The 21,481-nt window shown below is 42.5% G+C and overlaps 1 protein-coding gene across 2 annotated transcripts in view; it reads right to left on the reverse strand.

Annotated features, from left to right (window-relative positions):
* The window catches only part of DDRGK1 (DDRGK domain containing 1), a 38,605-nt gene that overhangs the window by 6,060 nt on the left and 11,064 nt on the right, over nucleotides 1-21,481 (reverse strand). For both annotated transcript variants that reach the window (XM_082050787.1, XM_082050788.1), the window contains exons 3-6: nucleotides 16,268-16,374; nucleotides 14,316-14,417; nucleotides 4,435-4,557; nucleotides 2,453-2,491 (exon numbers count right to left, since the gene is read on the reverse strand). In XM_082050787.1, coding sequence (XP_081906913.1) covers nucleotides 2,453-2,491; nucleotides 4,435-4,557; nucleotides 14,316-14,417; nucleotides 16,268-16,374 — 371 coding nt within the window. The remainder of the gene's footprint in view (nucleotides 1-2,452; nucleotides 2,492-4,434; nucleotides 4,558-14,315; nucleotides 14,418-16,267; nucleotides 16,375-21,481) is intronic.

Consider the following 21,481-nt stretch of genomic DNA (forward strand, 5'->3'; position numbering starts at 1 on the left):
AGGAAGGGCTAAACCTTCTGAAGCCTTCGCTATCCCTTCCAACCTTAATGAAAGCGGAGTTTGCTGTTTCAATTCACGGGCTGTAATTTGGAAGCACCCAACTATACACGGAACAGTTTGATGGAAGAATTCCAGGCTCCTATTTCCCTGGGCTTTGGAGAAAAATCTCATTTCAAACAAGCCCATGAGGCAGAGCTGCAGAAAAGAGGCTGCATTTTACTTCTAACACCCTTAGGAATGAGCTCCCCCCAGCCAATTATACCAGTAACATCAGTTATTCAACACAAGAGCTAAATTCAATTTTATATTTTTAAAATGCTGTTTGCTCCTTTAACGTGTAAGTTTTTCAGACAGCTACTAGAAGCTTAGAAAGACTTCTTGATATAAGTCAGCGGATTTCTGTGAATAGAACAGAAGATGAGGGCTATATGTAATCTATACATTAAGCATACTTTCAAGATTAAAATAAAAATACTAAAACCTGTAAAAGAAAGCAATGCCCCAGTTCTGCAACTCTACATAGGAAATCAGGTGTTGAAGCGCTTCGGAATTAGGTTTTCAGACAGTGATTAATTTCTATGATGTCAAGTTGAAGTGATTAATATAAAACTATACATATGTGCTTCAACACTGAACAGAGAGCTTGTGATTAATCTGTTGGGTCCATCGCAGCCACTGGGGTGATGTGCAGAACCGGCCCCTACTGCGTTATCCCTTGGAAACCCTCCCAATTTCAGCGGAGGATCCCAAGGGACATCGAAATATCCTACTGTTCTACCTACTGTTGGTCTTAACAGATGTGACCACTTCAAAAGTTCCCCTCCCTTCCAAAGAAATCTCTCTGGCTTCTGTGGAAAACGCAATATTGAAATTGCCACATGGCTGCAAAATTAATTTTGCTAACTAATGAAGGCTTTCACTCCCACACTAAACGTTGTCAGATAAAAATCCAGTTTCCAGTAAAGGAGGAAAGGGGATTAATTAGGACAAAAGATTTTCATCCAGTGAGACCTGGACAGGCTGGAGAGTTGTGCAGGGAAAAATTTAATGAAATAGAACAAGGGCAAGTGTAGAGTCTTGTACCTGGGCAGGAACAACCCCAGGTTCCAGTGTAAGTTGGGGAATGACCTATTAGAGAGCAGCGTAGGGGAAAGGGACCTGGGGGTCCTGGGGACAGCAGGGTGACCATGAGCCAGCACTGGGCCCTTGTGGCCAGGAAGCCAATGGTACCTGGGGTGGGTTAGAAGGGGGTGGTCAGTAGGTCAGAGAGGTTCTCCTGCCCCTCTGCTCTGCCCTGGGGAGACCACACCTGGAATCTTGTGTCCAGTTGTGGCCCCTCAGTTCCAGCAGGACAGGGAACTGCTGGAGAGAGTCCAGCGCAGCCACCAAGATGCTGCAGGGAGTGGAGCATCTCCCGTGTGAGGAAAGGCTGAGGGAGCTGGGGCTCTGGAGCTGGACAAGAGGACACTGAGGGGGGACCTCATTCATGTTTACAGATATCTAAAGGGTGAGTGTCAGGAGGATGGAGCCAGGCTCTTCTCGGTGACAACCAATGATAGGACAAGGGGTAATGGGTTCAAACCGGAACACAAAAGGTTCTACTTAAATTTGAGAAGAACCTTGTTTGGGGTGAGGGTGGCAGAGCCTGGCCCAGGCTGCCCAGGGGGGTTGTCGAGTCTCCTTCTGTGCAGACATTCCAACCCGCCTGGACACCTTCCTGTGTAACCTCATCTGGGTGTTCCTGCTCCATGGGGGGATTGCACTGGATGAGCTTTCCAGGTCCCTTCAACCCCTGACATTCTGGGATTCTGTGAAATGCATTTGATTTTTGATATACTGTTAGTGGAGAAAGAAACAGATCAAAAGTGGAAATCCTCACAAATACAGGACAGTTTTAAATAACCAACCCCACAATAGCATGAAAGGGCGACTAACACACCCTGTTAAAAACAAGTGATCTCCTTAAACATCCCTCCCAAACATTACAACAACACTGGGAATTGCACGGATGAAAATAGGAAAAGAAACTGTAGGAAAAGTCTGTAGGAAAATGCCTGCTGAACTGAGATGTAGAGATTGGTTTTCTAAGTCAGTAACTGATGTTCACAAACAAAAATGCCTGAAAATCCTAAATCCCCATCACCAGCAAACGTCACTGTTCATAAACAGGTGCAGAGTTTGTAACATCTACCCATAGGAAAGAGGAGAAGAGCTACAATCCTGCCCCAAAAAGCCACGACGCAGCTATAATTACAAACCATTTTAACAATGACACGCTCATGCATGGTTAATTAAATAAAGCAGACTTTTTCTACGGTATCACTTTTGTTACTTGTTGAATATTTAAGTAAATCAAAGAGGAAGCAAAGATTTCCCTTCTTTCTGCAACTCAGCTTATTGACAAAGATATTTTACAAGTATAGAAGGAGCAGAGAGACCTGCGGTCGCTTACCTTAACGTATTCCAGAAATTCCAGCAGAAAGCTGCGAGACTGCATACAAGAAGGAAAACAACTGTTATTTTAAACTCATTAAATGCATCCCGAACTTGCTGAGTACAAATATTATTTATGATAGATATTTTCTAAGACAGAATATAGCTCAAGCACAATTTGTGTTCAGGTGTTTTCTGAAAGGACGTCTTTGAATGTTTTATTCTCTCATCAAACACACCCTGAAATGACCACATCTGGGTGCGTTGTGTGTTAAGTTACATGTGTACACAAGGGGCATTTTGTCCAGAGGTGAAGTGCAATTCAGGTGAAATCTCCTGCAGATGGCCAAGGGCACACACAGCTCTGCGACACGGGTCGGGGCTCAGGCTGTTTTCAAAGCTACGCATCCAAAATCCAGCATTTTAATATCAGCAGCTCCATTTTCAAAGGAAATACAAACTACGTACACTAAAGTGAACAGGAGATCAAGTTCCTCTGCAATCCTGCCCATCAATCAGCCTTAATTAAATGCTTAATTCTGCACTCAGGATGTTAATTTTCAGCAGGAGGCTGGGCACGCCAGCCTCAACAACCCAAGGCACCAGGATACTAAAATGCTTCTGTCTCCAAATAACGATGTACCTGGGACTGCTTCTGAAGATGACTTTCCAATCATCTGTTATTAAAGTATTATCTCTCTACTCCTACCACAGATACGTTTTGTTGAGATCCGGGCATCGTCAACTGCCTGCCAGGCTTTTTTTGCATGAGGAACACCCTTCTCTGTTCCTACTTATAGAAAGATTAATTTTTCCTTGACAGACAGCTGCAGGAACATAGAAAATAAACATTCTAGCTTTAAAGACATTCTAAAGTGGAATAATTCAATCTGATCTTCTAACAGGCCAGGCACACATTTTTGAAGGAATTTCCAATAGTAAGTATGCATTTCGCCGTTCTTAGGAAATTCCCCATCACCAGACAGAACTTCTCTTGGTGTTAATCCTGGCATGATGGAGGGATTCCTCTCAGTGGGAACGGTCCGTAGTGAGAACTTGTGGTTAATGCCAAGCGGTGTTGGCTCATTACAAGCTCCTCAGCCCAAAACCACTCTCAGTCACGCTAAGGACAAATCCCTTCTATTCAGCAGGGTCATATTAGCTGAGGAGTAAACGCAGACTGAAAAAATACTTATTGTGGAATGCACCGGACAGCTCAAATTTGGCAGCTACGACCCCAGAGTAATTTCTGCATTTGACAGCAATTAAAATGAGTCTCATAGGTTTTCAGCAGCCAGAAGAAGAACGCTGCCTCTCACAACGGCGGAACTTGTTCGTGTTTGCTGTGATATTATGTCAAGCAGGACATTTCAAGCAGCATCCCCAGCAGTGCGTCTGCAGGCGGCCGCAGGAGCAGCACGTTAGGAGGTTATGCAGAGTTTTAAATACTATTGACCGTAGAAATAATTTGCAACACTGAATGCAGAGTTTTCCAGCCCACAAGAACCTGTTGTTGTGTCCTGTGAGTTCTCTTAGCAAAAGCCTTTTAAGAGATGAGCTTGGTTTTTCATTTGATTTCACAGCAGCTCCGTTTGTCTAGAAAATAAAAGCAAAACCAAGCACTTTTTGCACTAGCAAACTCCAAATTTAGGCTTGCCTTCCTCTGGCCCATTGTACATGGGTCAGGCAGAGCTGATGACAGCAAAAGATTATCTGAATTCCAGAATGAGTTTATTTCAGTCCTTAGATGAAGGGATAACTAATTTCCAGCAATATGCAGATGCCTCTGCACTCTTGTAGGAGTCTGGGATGAGGAACTGTAGCGTTCCCCAGGAAATACTCCAGGTTAACCTGTGCCACGGACACAATTTAGCCTTTACAAGCAAAAATATTTGGCTGACTCCTGCTTTCAGGTTTATTTCAGATGGGACAGAATGGAATAAGGCCAACTTGAGTCTAACAAAGAGAAAGGAAGCTGCAGCACCAGCCCAGCACACGTACCTCTTCCTCTGTCATTGATTCTTCAACCCCTTCCTCTTCAACTACAAAACTCTCCTTCAGCTTCAGGTACTCTTCATACTCTCTCTTCTCCTCTTCTTCCTTTGCCTTCCTTTTTTCCTCTTCCTGGACAGAAAAGATGACAAGTGGTCAGTTTGCTCCTCTCCTAAATCAGGTTTCGTTTTAAGTAAAGTAGCATCTTCCGTCAGGTTTTACTAGGACAGACAGCAGATAAAACGTTTCTAAAAATGAGTCTAAGTTCTCCCTTGATGGCATCATTAATTTCACAAGGGAGTAACCACCTCACACGGCAGCGTGAGCCTGCACACAATGCACCAAGCTGGTTCTTAGCAGATCTGACCCAGGGGAGAAAACCTCTCTTATATAGCAACCTGCTCTCTGAATTTGCATGAATATGTTTCTCCTGTGGGTCCCGTGACAGGAAGTCCCTGCTTCAAACTGCACTTTGATGCAACAGCCACATTTTGGGTAACTGGCCCCAGTTCTGGTCTCCCACATGCTGGTGTGCACTGGGAGTGATCGTGAAGACTGGAGTTTAACTGGTGTCTGTCTGTGTGTGGCCTGTAAAAGAGTTCAGTAAAATCTCTTTCATATCACATACAGGCAAACTATGTCTACATGGAATGTAAAGAACTGTATGAAGTATTAGAGGCACAGAAGACAAGGTATGACTGTATTAAAAAATGGGTTTTTTACACGTTTGATTGTTAACTAAAACCTCCAGGCTCTGCTTTAGTTATTTGCAATAAAAATTAAATGTTACCTACCGGAATGTTAGTCTTAAAAAAACAATAGTGCCAACCCAGGAGACTCCAAGCACAACACCAGTGGAATCACAGAATCATTTCGGTTGGAAGAGATGCTCAGGATCATCCAATTCAACCATAACCCCACTCTAGCACTGAACCACGTCCCTGAGAACCTCATCTAAATGCCTTTTCAACCCCTCCAGGGATGGTGACTCCAGCACTGCCCTGGGCAGCCTGTTCCAATGCCCAAAACCCCTCTCCAGGAAGAACTTTGTCCTAATAAATGGTGATGTATACAAAGTGATGTAGAATCATCACACATTCACAAAGCAAAACTGTGATTAAAAGTTTTGGAATGTGACAGATTACTTAAAAAAGACATTTCAAACAAGACCAGGTTTTTAATGGGAGCTCATCGATTTGCAGCTTTCCAGGATCTGCTTTTAAAATCTGTTTAGCTCTTTCCAAACCACTTTACACGTGTAACTTCACCCAGAAGAAAAATGTTTCCTTACACAACGGTTTCTTCCGCAGATTAATTTGTGTTGGTACAATGAGATTCCATTTTGACCGGCCTCTGGTTGCTGTCACATTGCAAAGGCTTGATTAAAACTTCAAAAGATGAGTTCTTCAAATTGCGGTGACAATCTCTGGGCATTCCTTTACTATTAGCACAGGAACTGATCTCTTAAAGAACAATTATATTGATTTCTAAATGCTTGCCATGCTACATCTTTGACACTAATATGGTAATTGCTTCCTTAAGTGGCTGCAAAGCAAACACTTGTTCCATTAAAACAAGAAGAGATAGCAACATTAAGTATATTGAAAAATGTCCATATTAAAAAAGATGCCATGTATGGTCAAAACCGGCAATGGTTGTGGGAGGGTTGCTCTTCAATAAAAACTGAACAGAAAGTGTATTTGGTTCCAATTGTATTTAATCGAACTCCCATAAAGTCACAAGAAGAAATGCTACCAACACAGAAGTACGAGGAAAACAGGACTGAAAGGATTGTACTGTTTGTGCAAAGTCAAAACCGTTTTTTAAAACACCATCACCTGAAAACACCAGAGATCTGAGGAAGCTCTTGAGATAAAACAAGACCATGTTCTAGGTCATTCATCACTGTAACGATCATTAGCAAAAGCCCAACAGCAGATTTTTTCCTTATATGAGCTACAGGTGCCAACAACAACGTAAGCCTATTTCATTTGGAAGTGGCAGCACTTGTTCCTTTCTTGTAAAGGCATTGCATTCAATCACATTGGAAATACAAGACCAAGGTTCTTCGCCTGGTCTATTACAGAGGTTGAAATGCAAAAGGATTTGAAATGAGAAAAAATAATAACCACAAAACCTGGAAACTGCAGATGATTCGAAACAAAAAAATAATCACAAGACGGTGTCCCATTTATAACCGAGGGCAACAATAACTAAAATATTTTCCTGTTTCTGGAACATCTAACAACAAATGAAGAAGCCTCGTTCCTCTCCTCCTTACCTACCCAAAGAATAGGACCTTCAATTTTACTAAAGCCCAGCAGCCCGTTACTATCAGTCCTTCTATTTCCAACACGTGCAGAAAAGCATCTCTGCTGTGAGACTGGCAAAGCACTCGCTACCAGCCCCTCTTTTGTGGTCTCCTTAAATCAGGAGTTAATTTTCCAGATCCTAAACTTTGATGCTATGATCAGCAGAGCATTTCCAAGTGGTCTGAGCCATTGCTTTGGTAGTTAAAGCACATCAGCCCTCAAAGCCTCATGTTTTATGGTGCTTGTAGCCTCTTCCATAATACTAAGTATTTCCAGATGCTTTTTCATCCCATAACTAAAAATCCCAGCCCCTTCCTGCACAGTCTCACAGCCTTTACTGCCCAAATTCACCTACAATTCAATCTGTAGAATAAAGAAAGTTTCAGCCAAACTGTAAACTGGTTCAAAGCCAAGAGGAGAGACGAATGAAACTGAGCGCAGCGCTTGCTTCGTGCGAGTCACACCGGGGGCACTCAGCTCAAATAGAAATGTAAAAAAACTCACATTTTGGTTAGTCAGGCTTCTTTGCCCTCCCCCCATTCTGATCTCATTAACTGCTGTGGAGTTCAGTGGTAAAACATGTGGCTCGGAGGAGCGATACCAGCTGGGCCACCTCCCTTCATGGGTGGGGTGGTGGGGAAATCCCAGCAGGGTGGAAATTTGGCAACTGCAGATGCTCACCTTCAGCCGCTTGCCTTTTTTTCCTTTTTCATCTTTTTTGAAGCAGGTTTGCTTCTCTTCTCACCCACCTAAACGTTACCCAAACTGAGGGCTTGCTATAGTGTAAAGGATTTTTTAAAATCAGTTTACTATTCTGCATGTGAGAATAAACTCTCCCACTTCGATCATGTCTTTACTGGGGGGAAAAAACCCCAACAAACTAATCACTCAGACCTTTCTCTCTTCTTTTTCTGACAAAATGTCCACATTATCACTGCTGGATGAGTCTCATGTGTCACCTTGTGTAGCAGACAAGATTCCAGAGCTCTGTGCAGCCTGGGGGTCTCCAGCACTCTGGGAAACACTTTCCAACACCCTTACTTACCCCTTCCTATTAATTATAGAATCACTTTGGTTCCAAGCGACCCTCAGGATCATCAAGTCCAACCATAACCCAACTCTGGCACTACCCCATGTCCCTGAGAACCTCATCTCTCTGTTATTTTAAACCCCTCCAGGGATGCTGACTCCAGCACTGCCCTGGGCAGCCTGTTCCAATGCCCAACAACCCTTTCCATTATGAATTTTTTCCTAATATCCAATCTAAACCTCCTCTGGTGAAACTAGAGGCCATTTCCCCTCGTCCTATCACTTGCTACTTGGGAAAAGAGACCAACACCCTCCATGCTGCCACCTCCTTTCACGTAGTTGTGGACAGCGAGAAGGTTCAGCCTCCTGTTCTCCAGGTTGAACAGCCCCAATTTCCTCAACCGCTCCTCATAAGATCTGTGATAATATCTCCAATCTGGTCAGCACCCCCTTCCCACTGCACCCAGTCCCAGTCCTGCCACTGCTCTCCAGGCTCCCCCCCATCCCACCGAGGCCCTGGATTTGCTCTGAGGCTCCTTTCAGCTCATCACCTTCTGTTTTGGCCTCTTACCTTGATCCCAACAATTATTTCCACGACATTAAAAACATTCGTTGTGCCAACCGCGCAAAAGCTCAATCTTTACCCGGTGAAACCCACAGCATCTTGAACACTTTCAGGCTTCCAGCTGAAAGCAAAGCTTGACTCTAGGGATCACAAATCCTTCTGGAGTTTGGGACGCTGCTTGAGGAACTGCACCGTTCTGGTTGACAGATTACAGCCTTTGAAGGTTTATTTTAGCAAACGGGGAGGACTGTATCGTCCAGCAAGATATTGAGCCGCCGTTTCTAGCTTTCACTGCAGTAACCCATTTAAGGTGACACTGAGTCTAAGTGATATTGGCCTGCAGAGTAAGTAGCTTTTCTGAGGGCTTTGCCTAAGCAGCTTTCCCCAAGAGGAAAGTGCTCGTTGTGCGCTGGGCCAACTCTGCTCCAAATCGGATAAAAACCCAACTTGCTGACAAACAAATCATTTCCAGGCGGCTTATTCGAGTGCTAAGTGGAAGAGATCTCATTGCTAGGGAGGAAGGCAAAGCAAACCCTGGACTCTCTTCAGCCACCACCTCCTACCAGTCGTTCCTGGTTTGTGGCTGTTTCCTTAATATGCAGAATGGGGAAGAACAAACCAGTTCCTATGCCAAACGCTTTGAGGTTCATGGACCAAACAGACCTTGGATAACATCCAGTTTTCATGCTGTTAGTGCAGGTTCTGCTGGAAGTGAAAAGGAACTTTGATCATTTGGCGTAGCGCAGATGGATCTGTAGGATTCCTCCCCAGCACCTCAGGGTTTAGACACAAAATTTAAAAAAATACCTTTAGAAAGAGAGAAAACGTGTTTCTTACCAGTCCTAATCCCCTCAAAACCAGAGTAGAAAGAGTACACTTGAAGGCTGATGCTTAAACTGAAACTATAATACGTAGCAGCCTCCATCAGCCTCCAGAAACGCACTGTTTATGTATAACTAGCGGATATAAATGTCAAACAGATCATGCAAAGCTCTGCTGAGGGGCACACAAATCATAACGTTCACATAACACTACACGTAATGCAATAACTCCATGATCAAACACCTGGTGCCTATTCTTACATGATCGAATATTAAATCAAAGCACCTAAACTTCAGGGGTCTTAGTTCTCAAAAGCTTCAACAGGATCCCCAGGATCACAAGCAGATCCTCCATTTCTATAGCTCTAAACATCCAGATCATTTTTATTTAGGCACTTAAACGCAAAACTGAAAGCCTAAAGGAAATTGCCCCGGTTTGGAAAATTTGGGGACAGCTGTAGTTGAGCAATATAGATCTTGTTTTAACGTGAAAGTGAATAAACACCAGTCTGCACTCCTTTTATTTCTGGAGCAATCTGCAAGGTTTTGTATGAAGACGCTGTCTTGCAACATCAGAGGAAGTTCGCTCTCATTGATAAGGTGGCGGTTGGTAAACCATCTCACCACTAAAAAACTCCAAGAGTGAAAGGGAAATCCCCGGGGTAAAGCGGCGCTGAAGCAAATGCCAATTGTAAAGGAGCTTCCTCACCCGCAGAGCCAATCAGGTCAGCAGAACGCTGGAAAGGAAACTTGAATTTAAAAATATATGAGCTGGTTTGCAACACTGGAGCCAAGGGGCAACCACGTTTTATTTGTATGTGCATACAAATCTATTGAAATAGAACCAGGGGGTTATTTTTCATAAGAATATGCAAGATTTTAGCCCAAATAACTCCCATGAAGGTAAAGTTCCCGCTTGTACTACAGCGCTGGGTATACTTGCCCCAAAATAATTGGAGAGAAATATCCATTTGCCTATAAAACAAGGTGGGTTTTCATCTGATCGAGAATTCAATATCTCCACTAGACTCCATATCTCAGGGTGTGAAAGGGTTAACAGTCCTTATCAAAGATCAACACCGGGGAATTTCTAGAAGATCTGTACACTGCAACATGTTGTTTCTCTCCTCCTGAATTTCTTTGGTTTCCCTCATCATCTGACAAAACTTTTAGATGGTTTTAATGGTGCAGGAATCACCTGTTGCTGTTGACTGGGACTGAGAAATTATTTTAAGGCTGTAGCTGGAGCTCTGAAAGGAAACTCCACACAAAGCCAATCTCAATGTTCACAATTTTGGTGGCACCTCTTGGGAGAGACACTGAAAAAAAGGTTCAACTGAAATGCAGCCAACAAAGCTGGTTGTGCTCGTTTGGAGACGCCGCTGTCGCTGTATCTGCAGAAATACCCTGATCTACTGGAAAAGGAAGGGAAAAAATGAAGCTATCTGACAACCATAGCATTTCTCAGACAAACTTTAGTGATAAACTCTAAAATCCTTGTGCTTTATGGGATGCTATGAAGGACAGTTATCAAATTGTCTCCAAAAATCATACAACCAGCTACCCTCTGTTTGTTATGTCATGACTATCAGTCACTTCTCGAGCTACCATTTGTCATTTTGCATTTCGATCTCCTAACCTACACGGGGGGACAGTATCATCACGTGCAGTCCACAAGGGCTTATTCATGACAAAGTGCTACTTGTGGAAATAAAGAGTCCTTTCCCTAGAGGAACATATAAATGCCATTTTATCCTATGTGAGCTATAAACACACAATATATTTAATGATCCCTTTATCGCTTACAGGGGCCCAGACGAGAGAGGCAGCATCTTTTACAGCAGACAATCAGTCTGTAACAAGATTTCAAAGATAGGATGTTGTGATCATAAAGACACGCACAGTAATCGAGTCTCTATTAATTCTATTTATTTCCCCTCCTATCACCCAGTCAAGACTAAACCGCCGAAGTCTTGTTATTACCAAGTTCCCTGTAATAGTGTTTTCTTTGCTGACTGAAGCAGGAACTCAAGCAACGCTGCCTAAACATGTACAATTTGTTGAATTGTTCTGCTTCCACTTAAAGAACTAGATGAAGACAGATTTAAAATTACTAGAAACAGCCGAGGATGGACATTAAATATTGTCAGAGACATTTACTGCGACCCACGCTCAAAATGTTCCGCGGCTACTGGGTTATTGACTTGTCTTAGACACAAGGAAAATATAAAATATTGAAAATACTTTCCCCTGAGCAGCAGAATAACGTTTGTGATGTAGCTGGGTTTGCTGCCCTGATAATGACTGCTGGAAAGAACAAAGAAATGAACCAAACAAAGGTTAAAATTACAGAATTTCAGTAGCCAAGGAAGTTATTGCCGAAAGTGAACAGCAAACTAGATTTAGGCATCTGAGCAATTTTCAAAATTCTAGTAAGCACCCCCTGGGACTGTTGAGCACAACATTTAAAACCTAAAATAAAGACACCAAAGCCTTCGTTTATATTCCTCTTTTATCACTGAGCTTTCTGACAAAATGTCCACATTATCACTGCTGGATGAGTCTCATGTGTCACCTTGTGTAGCAGACAAGAGATTCCAGAGCTCTGCAGCCTGGGGGTCTCCAGCACTCTGGGAAACACTTTCCAACACCCTTACTTACCCCTTCCTATTAATTATAGAATCACTTTGGTTCCAAGAGACCCTCAGGATCGTCAAGTCCAACCATAACCTAACTTTCCTCATTCAACCAAAATACTCAGGATTAAAAAGATTAAACATATGAATAAGTACCTTCTGTGTGAAGAGACCCCTAGTTAGAATTTCACCCTTATTTTCTCCTCAACTTTTCAACTGTGCCTGACAGATCCTGATTGTTCAGCCACACTGTGAAAGCCCAGGTCAGACTTGGAGGCGTTTAACAGGATAACATCTCTGTCCTCTAGAGCTTCTTTCCAGCAGGTTGCCTGAGCTCAACTGCAATTTATTTAGCAATTCAGCTACCGCGCTGGAAGGAACGGAAAGTTTGTTCATTAGCCTCCTCTAAAGGAAGTGACACTTAAAACAGTCATCGAGCCAGTGCAGCCTCCTAATTCCCCATGGGGTATTGGAGTCATTTGGTTCATTTCGACCAGGTTTTAAGGATATTAAATTCGCAGAAATCTAGGAAAAAAATATATTTAAAAGAAAAAGAAATCAAGGGACTGGGCGGCAAAAAAACACTGGAATTAATCCACGTCTGGAAGGAAACTTGCTGTCTGAGTTACCTGTTATGCCAAGCCCCACGGCATGCAGGATGGGCGATAGATGCCACGATTTAGAGCTCATCTTGCCTCCTTCTGAACTGGGAGAAACGGGAGATACTCAGGAGCAAAGCAGAGTAGTCACAGGGACCAGAAGTTGCTGCTACTGAAGTGTGTGGGCAGGGGAAACGCAGCAGACAGATCCACAGGACGCCAAGGCTGATAGTTGTGCTGGTAGGAAACACCTTGGCCCAAGCACAGGAGGGACTCGGATTAACCGAGATCCCTTATCCAACCTCAGGGTTTACTCTTTGCCTACTACCAGGTGTAATTCTCACTTTGTACACTTCTCTCAGAAGGGCAGCTGTAGAATAATTGGTCCCCTGGAAGTTTGTTCAAGTTGCTTTACAAGTTAAAGTCTCAGACCATGCTACACATCCTGATGTTGTAGTATTGACATTCTCCTCATCCATTTTGATTTCTGAAATTCAAGGGCCTTCTACTGATGAAAAGGAAACGACAGAATGTTCAGAAGATATAGGATTTTAGGACGGATAACCCCAGAAGTAAACGTACATTCTACAATAAGATCTCATGGATATAATCTACATGTGTAACGTATGGAAAAAATTAAAATTGCTTTATCCTGCCTTCGTGCCCCCAACAGAGGAAAGGAAAAATTGCCTTTTCCTCTTTCAAAACGTTATCAGCAACACACTCTACTTATACAACCCACGCTTTGAATGAATTAAAATAAATCTGCTCATTACAAACCAGAGACACACATTTCCACACATGTTTAAGTACCCCAGAAAATCCACGCTGAAAGCTGGGGGCTCCGCTCCCCTGGGACGGCAATTATTCAGCACTGGATTGTGCAGAACACCTCGGTCCTCGCCTCCAGAAGCACATTGCAAAGTTACCACACAACTTGCTCGAGCAGCAGAGAGCGTGAAGCTTGTTCTCGGTTCTTCACCAGCAGCACTGATGCCCAAAATACCCAAAAGCAGCTCCGAAATAAGTTGGCCTCCCTCACTGTATCCAACAAAAGCATTTCAGTTGCACAGAAGCTGTTTTTCTGGCTCGCTCCTGCTAACACACACCTTTGTATGCATAGTTTAGAAATCTTAAATTGTGAAGCACGTCTACGTTTGTATAATTAGAATAATATAATATAACTTTACCCAACAGTTGCAAAATGCTGATGTGTCTCACTTTCTGCCCGGCTGGTTACAGCTGTCAGGAGCAGCTCAAATGAGCGTGATGGAACAGGGGCCTGGTTAAGCTGCAAAATCATCTTCCTTAAGCAACACTCCAAGTCAAAGTCCTGAGCAAGCTGCTCTACCTGGACACGGTTTGAGCAGAACAGAGCAGACGGTTGCCTTTCAATCTACATTATTCTACAATTCTGTGATAACCAAACTACTCGTAGCAGCCACCGAGCAAGCAACCCCCAAAATTTCTCTTGCGACAACTCCTTCCTTCACGTACGTGCACTTCAACACCTGCCAGACAAATTTATGGCCAACTTTATCAGCTACGTTTGTCAACATAACAAGTTAAGCAAACAATCTGTCACCCTGGCTGGCAGCAGTAGCAGATTTACTATCAGGAGATTGGGTTTCATTTTGCGCTGGACTCGGCCGTGGGTGGGTGTTCACTGCTGTGTGTGCATTGATGTTTGGAGCAGTTTTCACTTCTGCCAAGCACTGGAAGGAACAGAGCTGGGATGTACGGTTCAAATAACTGAGCGTTACTGTCATTCAAACCAAATGGAGCAACAAAAAAAAAAAAGCCAAATTAAAAAACGTAGAAAGAGAAACGAGAGGCAAAGGGGGGTCTGCTGATCAGAGAACTTGCATAGATCAATCTCAAAGGCAAATCTGTACAAAATTTCCATCTACAAATACCACCAATCCCACCTGCCGTTCTTCCTCCAGACGTATTCTCTCCTCTTCTTTCCGCCTTTCCTCCTCTCTTTTTGACTCAAGTTTTTTCCGTTCTTCTCGTTCTGCTTCTTCAGCCTAAAAAAACACCCCAAACCGAAGCCATTACTCTTCCTGAACAGACATTTTCAAACTTCATATTGTGATACGATGGGGGGTTTCTTAATGTCTTCCTAGATGCATGTTCAGAAAGAAACGGTAAAGACAATAATAAAAAAATCATTATCATTTAACTCCCCCCACCTTGATCTGTAGCACATTTAACACTGTGGTTTAGAAATTACCCTTCTCACTGGCATTATCTGCATCTCAATGAGGGTTTAAGCCTTGAATGTGCATATGAGCTTATTATTATAGTGATATTATGTAATAAAGTGTTGTGACATTCCATTTCTCCACACTTAAAATTTACTTAGAATGGACTCTAAGGAGAGAGGTACATTCAAATCTATCATTAACCTGGGCAGAATCTATTAAAGGAAAAGCTCTCTTCAAATCATTTTATAATTTGTTTTTAAACCAAACCTATCAAAGAGATTGTTGCGAGATGGGGAAAATATATAAAAGGGTGTTTAGTGTATTGTTTAGAGATTTTTTTTTAGATTCAGTCTCTTCAGGATACTTAAGTTTGAAAATATAGTAAGAGAACAAGCAGAAGTCATTCAAATGGAGGATTTGTGGCTTTAAATGTGTCAGAGCAAAGGCCCTAAGCGAGGAATTTATCTGTCTACACGGGAAAATAAACATCAGCATGTTTTAAAATGAAACAAAAGATTCCTCGCTCCGCCAACCGCTACTTATCTAACTTCATTCGACTTTGCTCAAATTTTCCACAACAAAAAAGAGTCTAATTAAACAGAATGAATATGGAAAGTAATGACAAAATGGTTAAAGCGTAGAATGAGTGAGAAAAGGACCGTAATGGAAGTTTATATATAACATAATAATCAAGTTTATTATCAACTGCCTTATCTGTTCTGGAAAGCAGAAACTGGATTTAAACCTCTCAAAATTGGATTTCACAAGCTTTGTTTGGAACCTCTACGCATTAGAAATGTCAGTAGTTTCCTAAAACCTCTCTTTTTGTAAGACGTATCAAGTCCGCCCTGCACTCCAGCCTCTGTTAAGCAAAGGCTGTATAAGTTTTATCTACTTCTTGCAAGCCCATGTTCCAAGTTACAGAATAATATAGGACTTGCAAAAAAATATATAGAACAACTAAAAGGAATTAATGTATAACCTGCTGCCATCCACGAGCACATTTCAGAAATTAAGATTCAAAAGGCCTGCTGCTTCCCTGGAATTAACAGCAAAATGCTGGGCAAAATGGAAAAAGTGCAACAGTATTTAAGTACTTTTATGCACAGATTTGAGCAAGAACAACCAAAAAGTTACAGTGTGTTTGCTCTGCATACTCGGTCTCTGTTTAAGGGCCAAACTTAAAATCTGTCTGCACCACAGATTTCAGTGGATTACAGGATCTACTTTTCATCTCCCCCAATCCATAAACACAATAAATGCTGCTAAACACAGAAAAAGCCATACAAAGTTTTTGCACTCTGAGAGCACATGAAAATCGCCGCTCAGAACTGCCCATGGATTGGGTCACAGCCCCAGCGATACAACAATGTGATGTGGGCTTGAGTGTATCTTTAAGGGGAGACAGCACTGCAAACCAATGGAAACATGCAGTAAAAAGCCCACGAGAATGCCAGAGAACCTCAGGGAAAGAAAACGAGACACGACTTTCCACGGTCCTCTTGGGATACGACATAAAAAGCTCAATTTAAATTTTTAAGAGAAAACCACAACCCTTGTAGCAATGACACTGTCTTTACCTTTCTGGGGTGTCTGTCATCACCAGTTCTTTGCCGAGAGCTGCTATTCAAGCTCTGCTCCGAGCTCTAGACGTGGCAGGAAATTCTTACCTCTCTCTGTGCTTTTCTGGCTTGTTTCTCTTCTAATTTCCTCTGCTTCTTCGCTCCGATTTTCCCAGACACCTGAAATTCTGGCACCTCCTCAGCATCATCTTCCTCTGCAATGTGACATAAGTGACAAATTTTACATCGCCTGTAAAACGTCCCTTCGAGAAACTTCGCTGCTTCCTAAGAAAGCAGCAGCAGATGAAAAGGAGACACACACACATTTCAGACAAGACCTATTAGATGGAAAAAAGCAAAAAAGAAATAGCACCAGACTGCCAAAGCCACAAAGTAACAAGGCAAACACATGCTCAAGTGAAGCCAGAGGTAAAAATTTACATGATCATTTGGAATAAAGCTTTTCATAAACTTTTTCTGCTTTCCACAATTCAAAGTAGACTTTCTTTCATACACAGAATGTGCTAATGGTTGTCATTAACACCCACCTGCAGAGAATTTCTTCCCAGTTACCTCTAAGCTCAGCACAACGGGCTGAGTTCAAAAGTGGGATTCAGGTGCATGCTACTCACCCACTAGTTCTAGCTTGATATAATATAACCAACCTTTAGGGAGGAGGAAAACAAAATCCCTGCAATGCAAATCTTGGGCTTGACTGCAACAAAACTACATGTAAATAGCTCCCTCTTGTACGACAGCTGGTTGTTTTTAAAGATGATTTCTGCAACTGTGGAATGGGAAAGCGTCACGCCCAGACGGTGTGCAAATATAATGTATTTCTGCTCACCCATGTACTAAGACTAAAGAGTTTTTAAAGATTGCTATTTCCTCCCCTTCGCCCCAAACCATGAATATTTGGCCTCTTTATTTGCTGATCTAAATTAGTCCTTGATCCTACAACATAAGAGCTGTGGATTGACCTGAACACTCAAAGAGAAACCACCGGCTCACTTCGTGAAACGCTGCACAGTATGTAGAGATTCACGCATCTGAATCGGATAACGGAATCAAAATGAAACATCTTTAATGCACGGATCCCTTTCTGGCTGAAATAATTTCCACTTTCAGCACCCACAGTGCTGTTACGCTCGAGGCTGAATGCAAATCCACGCACTTGGAGTCTGCTGGGTAACCTGATGAACGGCACTGCCAGGTCCTGCTGTATTCCTGAAATGCAGCATTGGTTTAGGGAGGGAGAAGGGGAAAACTGTGCAGGGGAAGTTCTTCCATTATTAAGTTTTATCCATCAACACTGGGGGAGAAAAAACAAACAAAACAAACCATTCTCCACTCACACAACCCCCGAGGCCTTGGTTTCTGCAACTGGGCTAACAAGAGGAAATTAGAAGATAAACAAGCCAATCATGTTTGATAACCAGAGAGCCTGGCCCCCTTTTTTTGGGAACCCAAAAAGCTGCTGTTAAAGGAACATATGGATGAACGAGACCCACCCTTTTTTTCCATGTACAATTAGGTTTGGGACACTCTTGTTTTACTAATTCCAGAACAGAGTATGGTGCTATGGTTAAGCCACTGAGACACATCATCAGAAATAAATGTAACTGAGAGCTGTGTAGGTGGCTCTCAAATAACAGAGCTGTTTGCAGAATATGGAAGTTAATTTGAGGCAGCCTCGGTGAATTGGGCTTCAGAGAATTACTGGTATCTGACTACTGGGATGATCAAAAGGGTTCCCCCTTCCTACACCGCAAACAAACAGAGCAAAAGGGGCCACTCAGACTTGACATAGTTGCTTCTACAATTTTGCTGAAGCATAAAATAACTGTTTATATTTTAAATACCGGGCCGAGGGGAGTTCCAAACACAACGGGTGAGCAACCCAGCTTCAGCAGTTATTACTCCAAAATTAACAGTTCAACGCTGGTATTATTAGCTAGAAAATTATTTCAGGAAAACATCGCAAGTATAAAACACCATCCATGACGTAATTCAAGCTGAGGCTCGGAACGCTTCTCAGATTTCATCTATATTAAGAGCACCTGAGGCAGAGGTCAGGCAGAAGTCTAGCAAAGCTTTTAAAGTCTTTTTCCAGTCCTGGATCAAACATTCCTTTGTTCAGTTGCATTTACTTTCCTCCCCTTTGAAGCATATGATGTGATCCCTTAAGTCCCACTTCCTCCAAGCATTTTCCAGAGCATGGAGTTAACATCCAACAAAAGGCAGAGGCAGCGGTGCAGCCGCAGCCCGTGATTCAGCAGAGCTTTAAAGGTCAACAACGCACTAAACCTGGCTGCAATAAATATGAGCTAAATAAACCTGAACATGCTGACGAGAATATAAGCACGTGGTAAAAGGATTTATGGAATGAATTGGTTATTAGAGCAGAATAGCTGCATCAAAAGCAGAGTGGATGCTGCACACAGCCAGCAATACTCAATTTAACATAAAGAACCCATAGTTTCAGCAGCTTTTACCAATCACTTTTCACATATTTATAGTTGCCAACACAAGCCCACCTAACAGGGGGTCAGTCCCTGGGAACACGTGCTCCATCAGCTTCTGTGCTTCAAATAGGATGCAAGATGTTCAATTTGTTGTGCTCACTTGTGAAGGCAGTTTGTCATCACCCAGAGCACTGGGGTTGGCCAGTCTGTATAAATACTCAGTTGGGGAACCCAATGACATCAGACATCATCGTACAGCTGAAGCTCAAAAAGTAGTTTTGTTTAAATGGGAGGCCTTATTGCGGCCTTTCTGTACTTAAAAGGGGCCTGTTGTGATGGGACAAGGGGTGATGGTTTTAAACTCAAGGAGGGAGATTCGGGCTGGACATGAGGAAGAAACTGTTGCCCTGAGGGTGGTGAGAGCCTGGCCCAGGTTGGCCAGAGAGGTGGTGGATGAACCATCCCTGGAGACATCCCAGGCCAGGCTGGACGGGGCTCTGAGCAACCTGAGCTGGTGAAGATGTCCCTGCTCATGGCAGGGGGGGCACTGGGGGAGCTGGGAAGGTCCCTTCAACCCAAACTATTCTACAATTCTATGCTGCTCCGCACAATTTGTCTGATGTCTCAAAGCGTGGCAGTTCTGGAATGTATGTAGGGTGACAGGAAAAGAAGTTCAGTGCTCCAAACTTGACACAAGCAGTTTCTAAGCAGCGATTTTCCCCTGGCAAGACAAGAAAGTCCCGTTCCCACTTCACGATATGGTGCTGATGAAGAACATCAAACCTCAAGGTGCACAGGACCCTCTTCACCTCAACAGCTTGGATGTGACACGATGGGGCTACTTTCAACCACAGTCACAATTTCGCTAACGTGTCCTGGTCCGTGTGTACAGAGTCCAATATAATGATATCAACATTTCCGGAGCTTGCAAAGCATTCCCACCAGTTCTGAGAGACAGAAAGCAGAAATAATCTGACTTACAGAAATGCTTTCACACCACTTTACATATTCTGTTTTACACAAATATGGGTTTTACTCAGCTAGACAGCTGAGTAGTTTCAGGCAACCTTAGCTTTTCCTTAATATTTTGAACATACTGAGAGGCAGGACAAGAAGAAACAGTTAATAGTCACACAGATGTTTGAATCTCTTGAAATTTACAGAGTACTTTTTAAAAATACTTCCCAATACCATTGGAAAGTGTGCTGGAGTGCGGATGTTCTCTATCAGGACTGGAATTTACCAGCTACTGTGTACAGAATATGCAAAACCTCCAAATGAAAAAACCCACATCGTATATTTTAGTTGCTGTTGCCATCTACATCAAAGAGCCCGTCTTGCCTCCCGTTAAGTTTTGAAAATGACACAAATGGATTCCCATCCATGAAAAAGGATGCAAACTGCACATGTGGCTACTCACAAAAAGTCCTTTAGGCATGGCTAGCTGCTTAATTTACTATTTAAGTGGTACCTAACAAAAAGAATAAGAGAAAGGGGGAAAAGATGGCAGCCAAAACAAACAGTTCATCCTGAAGGCGGAAGACATAAGTGTTATTAACATGGAATGCATGTGTGACACCAGCCATTGGAAAGGAATCAGTCTGCCTCATCTCGAAGTGTGGACATTCATGATTAACTCAGCCCTGTGCTGGTACAGTTATAACAAATTTTAATACATTTTTTTTTTAATTTAGTAGCTATCTGGTTTAGGAACCAAACGAGACATTGGCTTATTAATCTGAAGGCACAAAACTATCCTACGCTTAGGACAGAAAAAGGACAAACAAAGGCCATTAGTCCTTTTGAGCAGAACTCAAACGACATGAAGTTTTTTCTCGACTAAAGCCATATGGCATAACAGAGAAACCACACACCCACCTCTGCCACACACCATCTGCGCTCAAAATGTCTCAAGGGCAGATCCACATTGTGGATACTTTGATAACACTAAAGGCACTTTCTATATGAGTAGCAACAAGTCAAAATTAACTTTTGATTCATAGTTGATTAATAGTTAAAGTTTAACTGTACTAGAAAGGTTTTCCTACTGATTAAGCATTAACATTATTTCGACTACTACATCAATTAATATAGCTCTATTACCAGCTGTTTCACAAGAACAGGATGGGACCACATCAGCGTTTTTAAGTTTACACATTTTCCAGATGTTTTGGCACAGCACAGTATGGGGAGGTGCAAAGCTACATGAGAGGTAGGTGGTCTGCTCAGAAAAAGTGCTTCTTGTTTTGGGACATTTCAGCACAAACACTGTCTTCTCTAAGTCATGCTCAGTATCCACCACCGAATGGGGATTAAAAAACATTTTAAGTCTTATTTCTTGTTAAAACTATCAGAAACACCCATGCAAATGTTTTTTAGATGCAAGATTTGAATGCTGGACTTAGATGCTACATAAAGCAATGACAGGAATTTTAAAATGTCCAAATATTATGGTTTTTTAAACTTCTAAACCCCTTTTTTATTCATTTTGTGCTTTCTGCCTCAGTAGTGATTAACGCTTAGAAAGGGAAACATGAGATTCTGATCTCTAAGTCTTGCCAAGCAAAAGAAGAGAGGAACTATGCTTTAATTTATGTTGGAACTGGTAAGCTCTTGTTATCTTTTTTTTATTTTAGAAGCTAGAGCACTGAAACTGTCAAAAACTGTTGGCTTTATCAATTCAGCAGAAGTCAATTTAACCCAATGTTCTCTATACTGGATGTTCCTACACCTGTGCTCAGATGCACAGGGCTAAAAGCCTGCAGATGTTGGAATATTTACCCTTTTGGAGTTATGTGCTGCTATCAAAAGTAAAGAGCCAGTAGTTTGTTCCAGTCATGAATATAGGCTGTTGAGG

This window comes from Streptopelia decaocto (assembly GCF_964273445.1).
Source record: "Streptopelia decaocto genome assembly, chromosome: 4".
In the NCBI taxonomy this organism is placed as follows: domain Eukaryota; kingdom Metazoa; phylum Chordata; class Aves; order Columbiformes; family Columbidae; genus Streptopelia; species Streptopelia decaocto.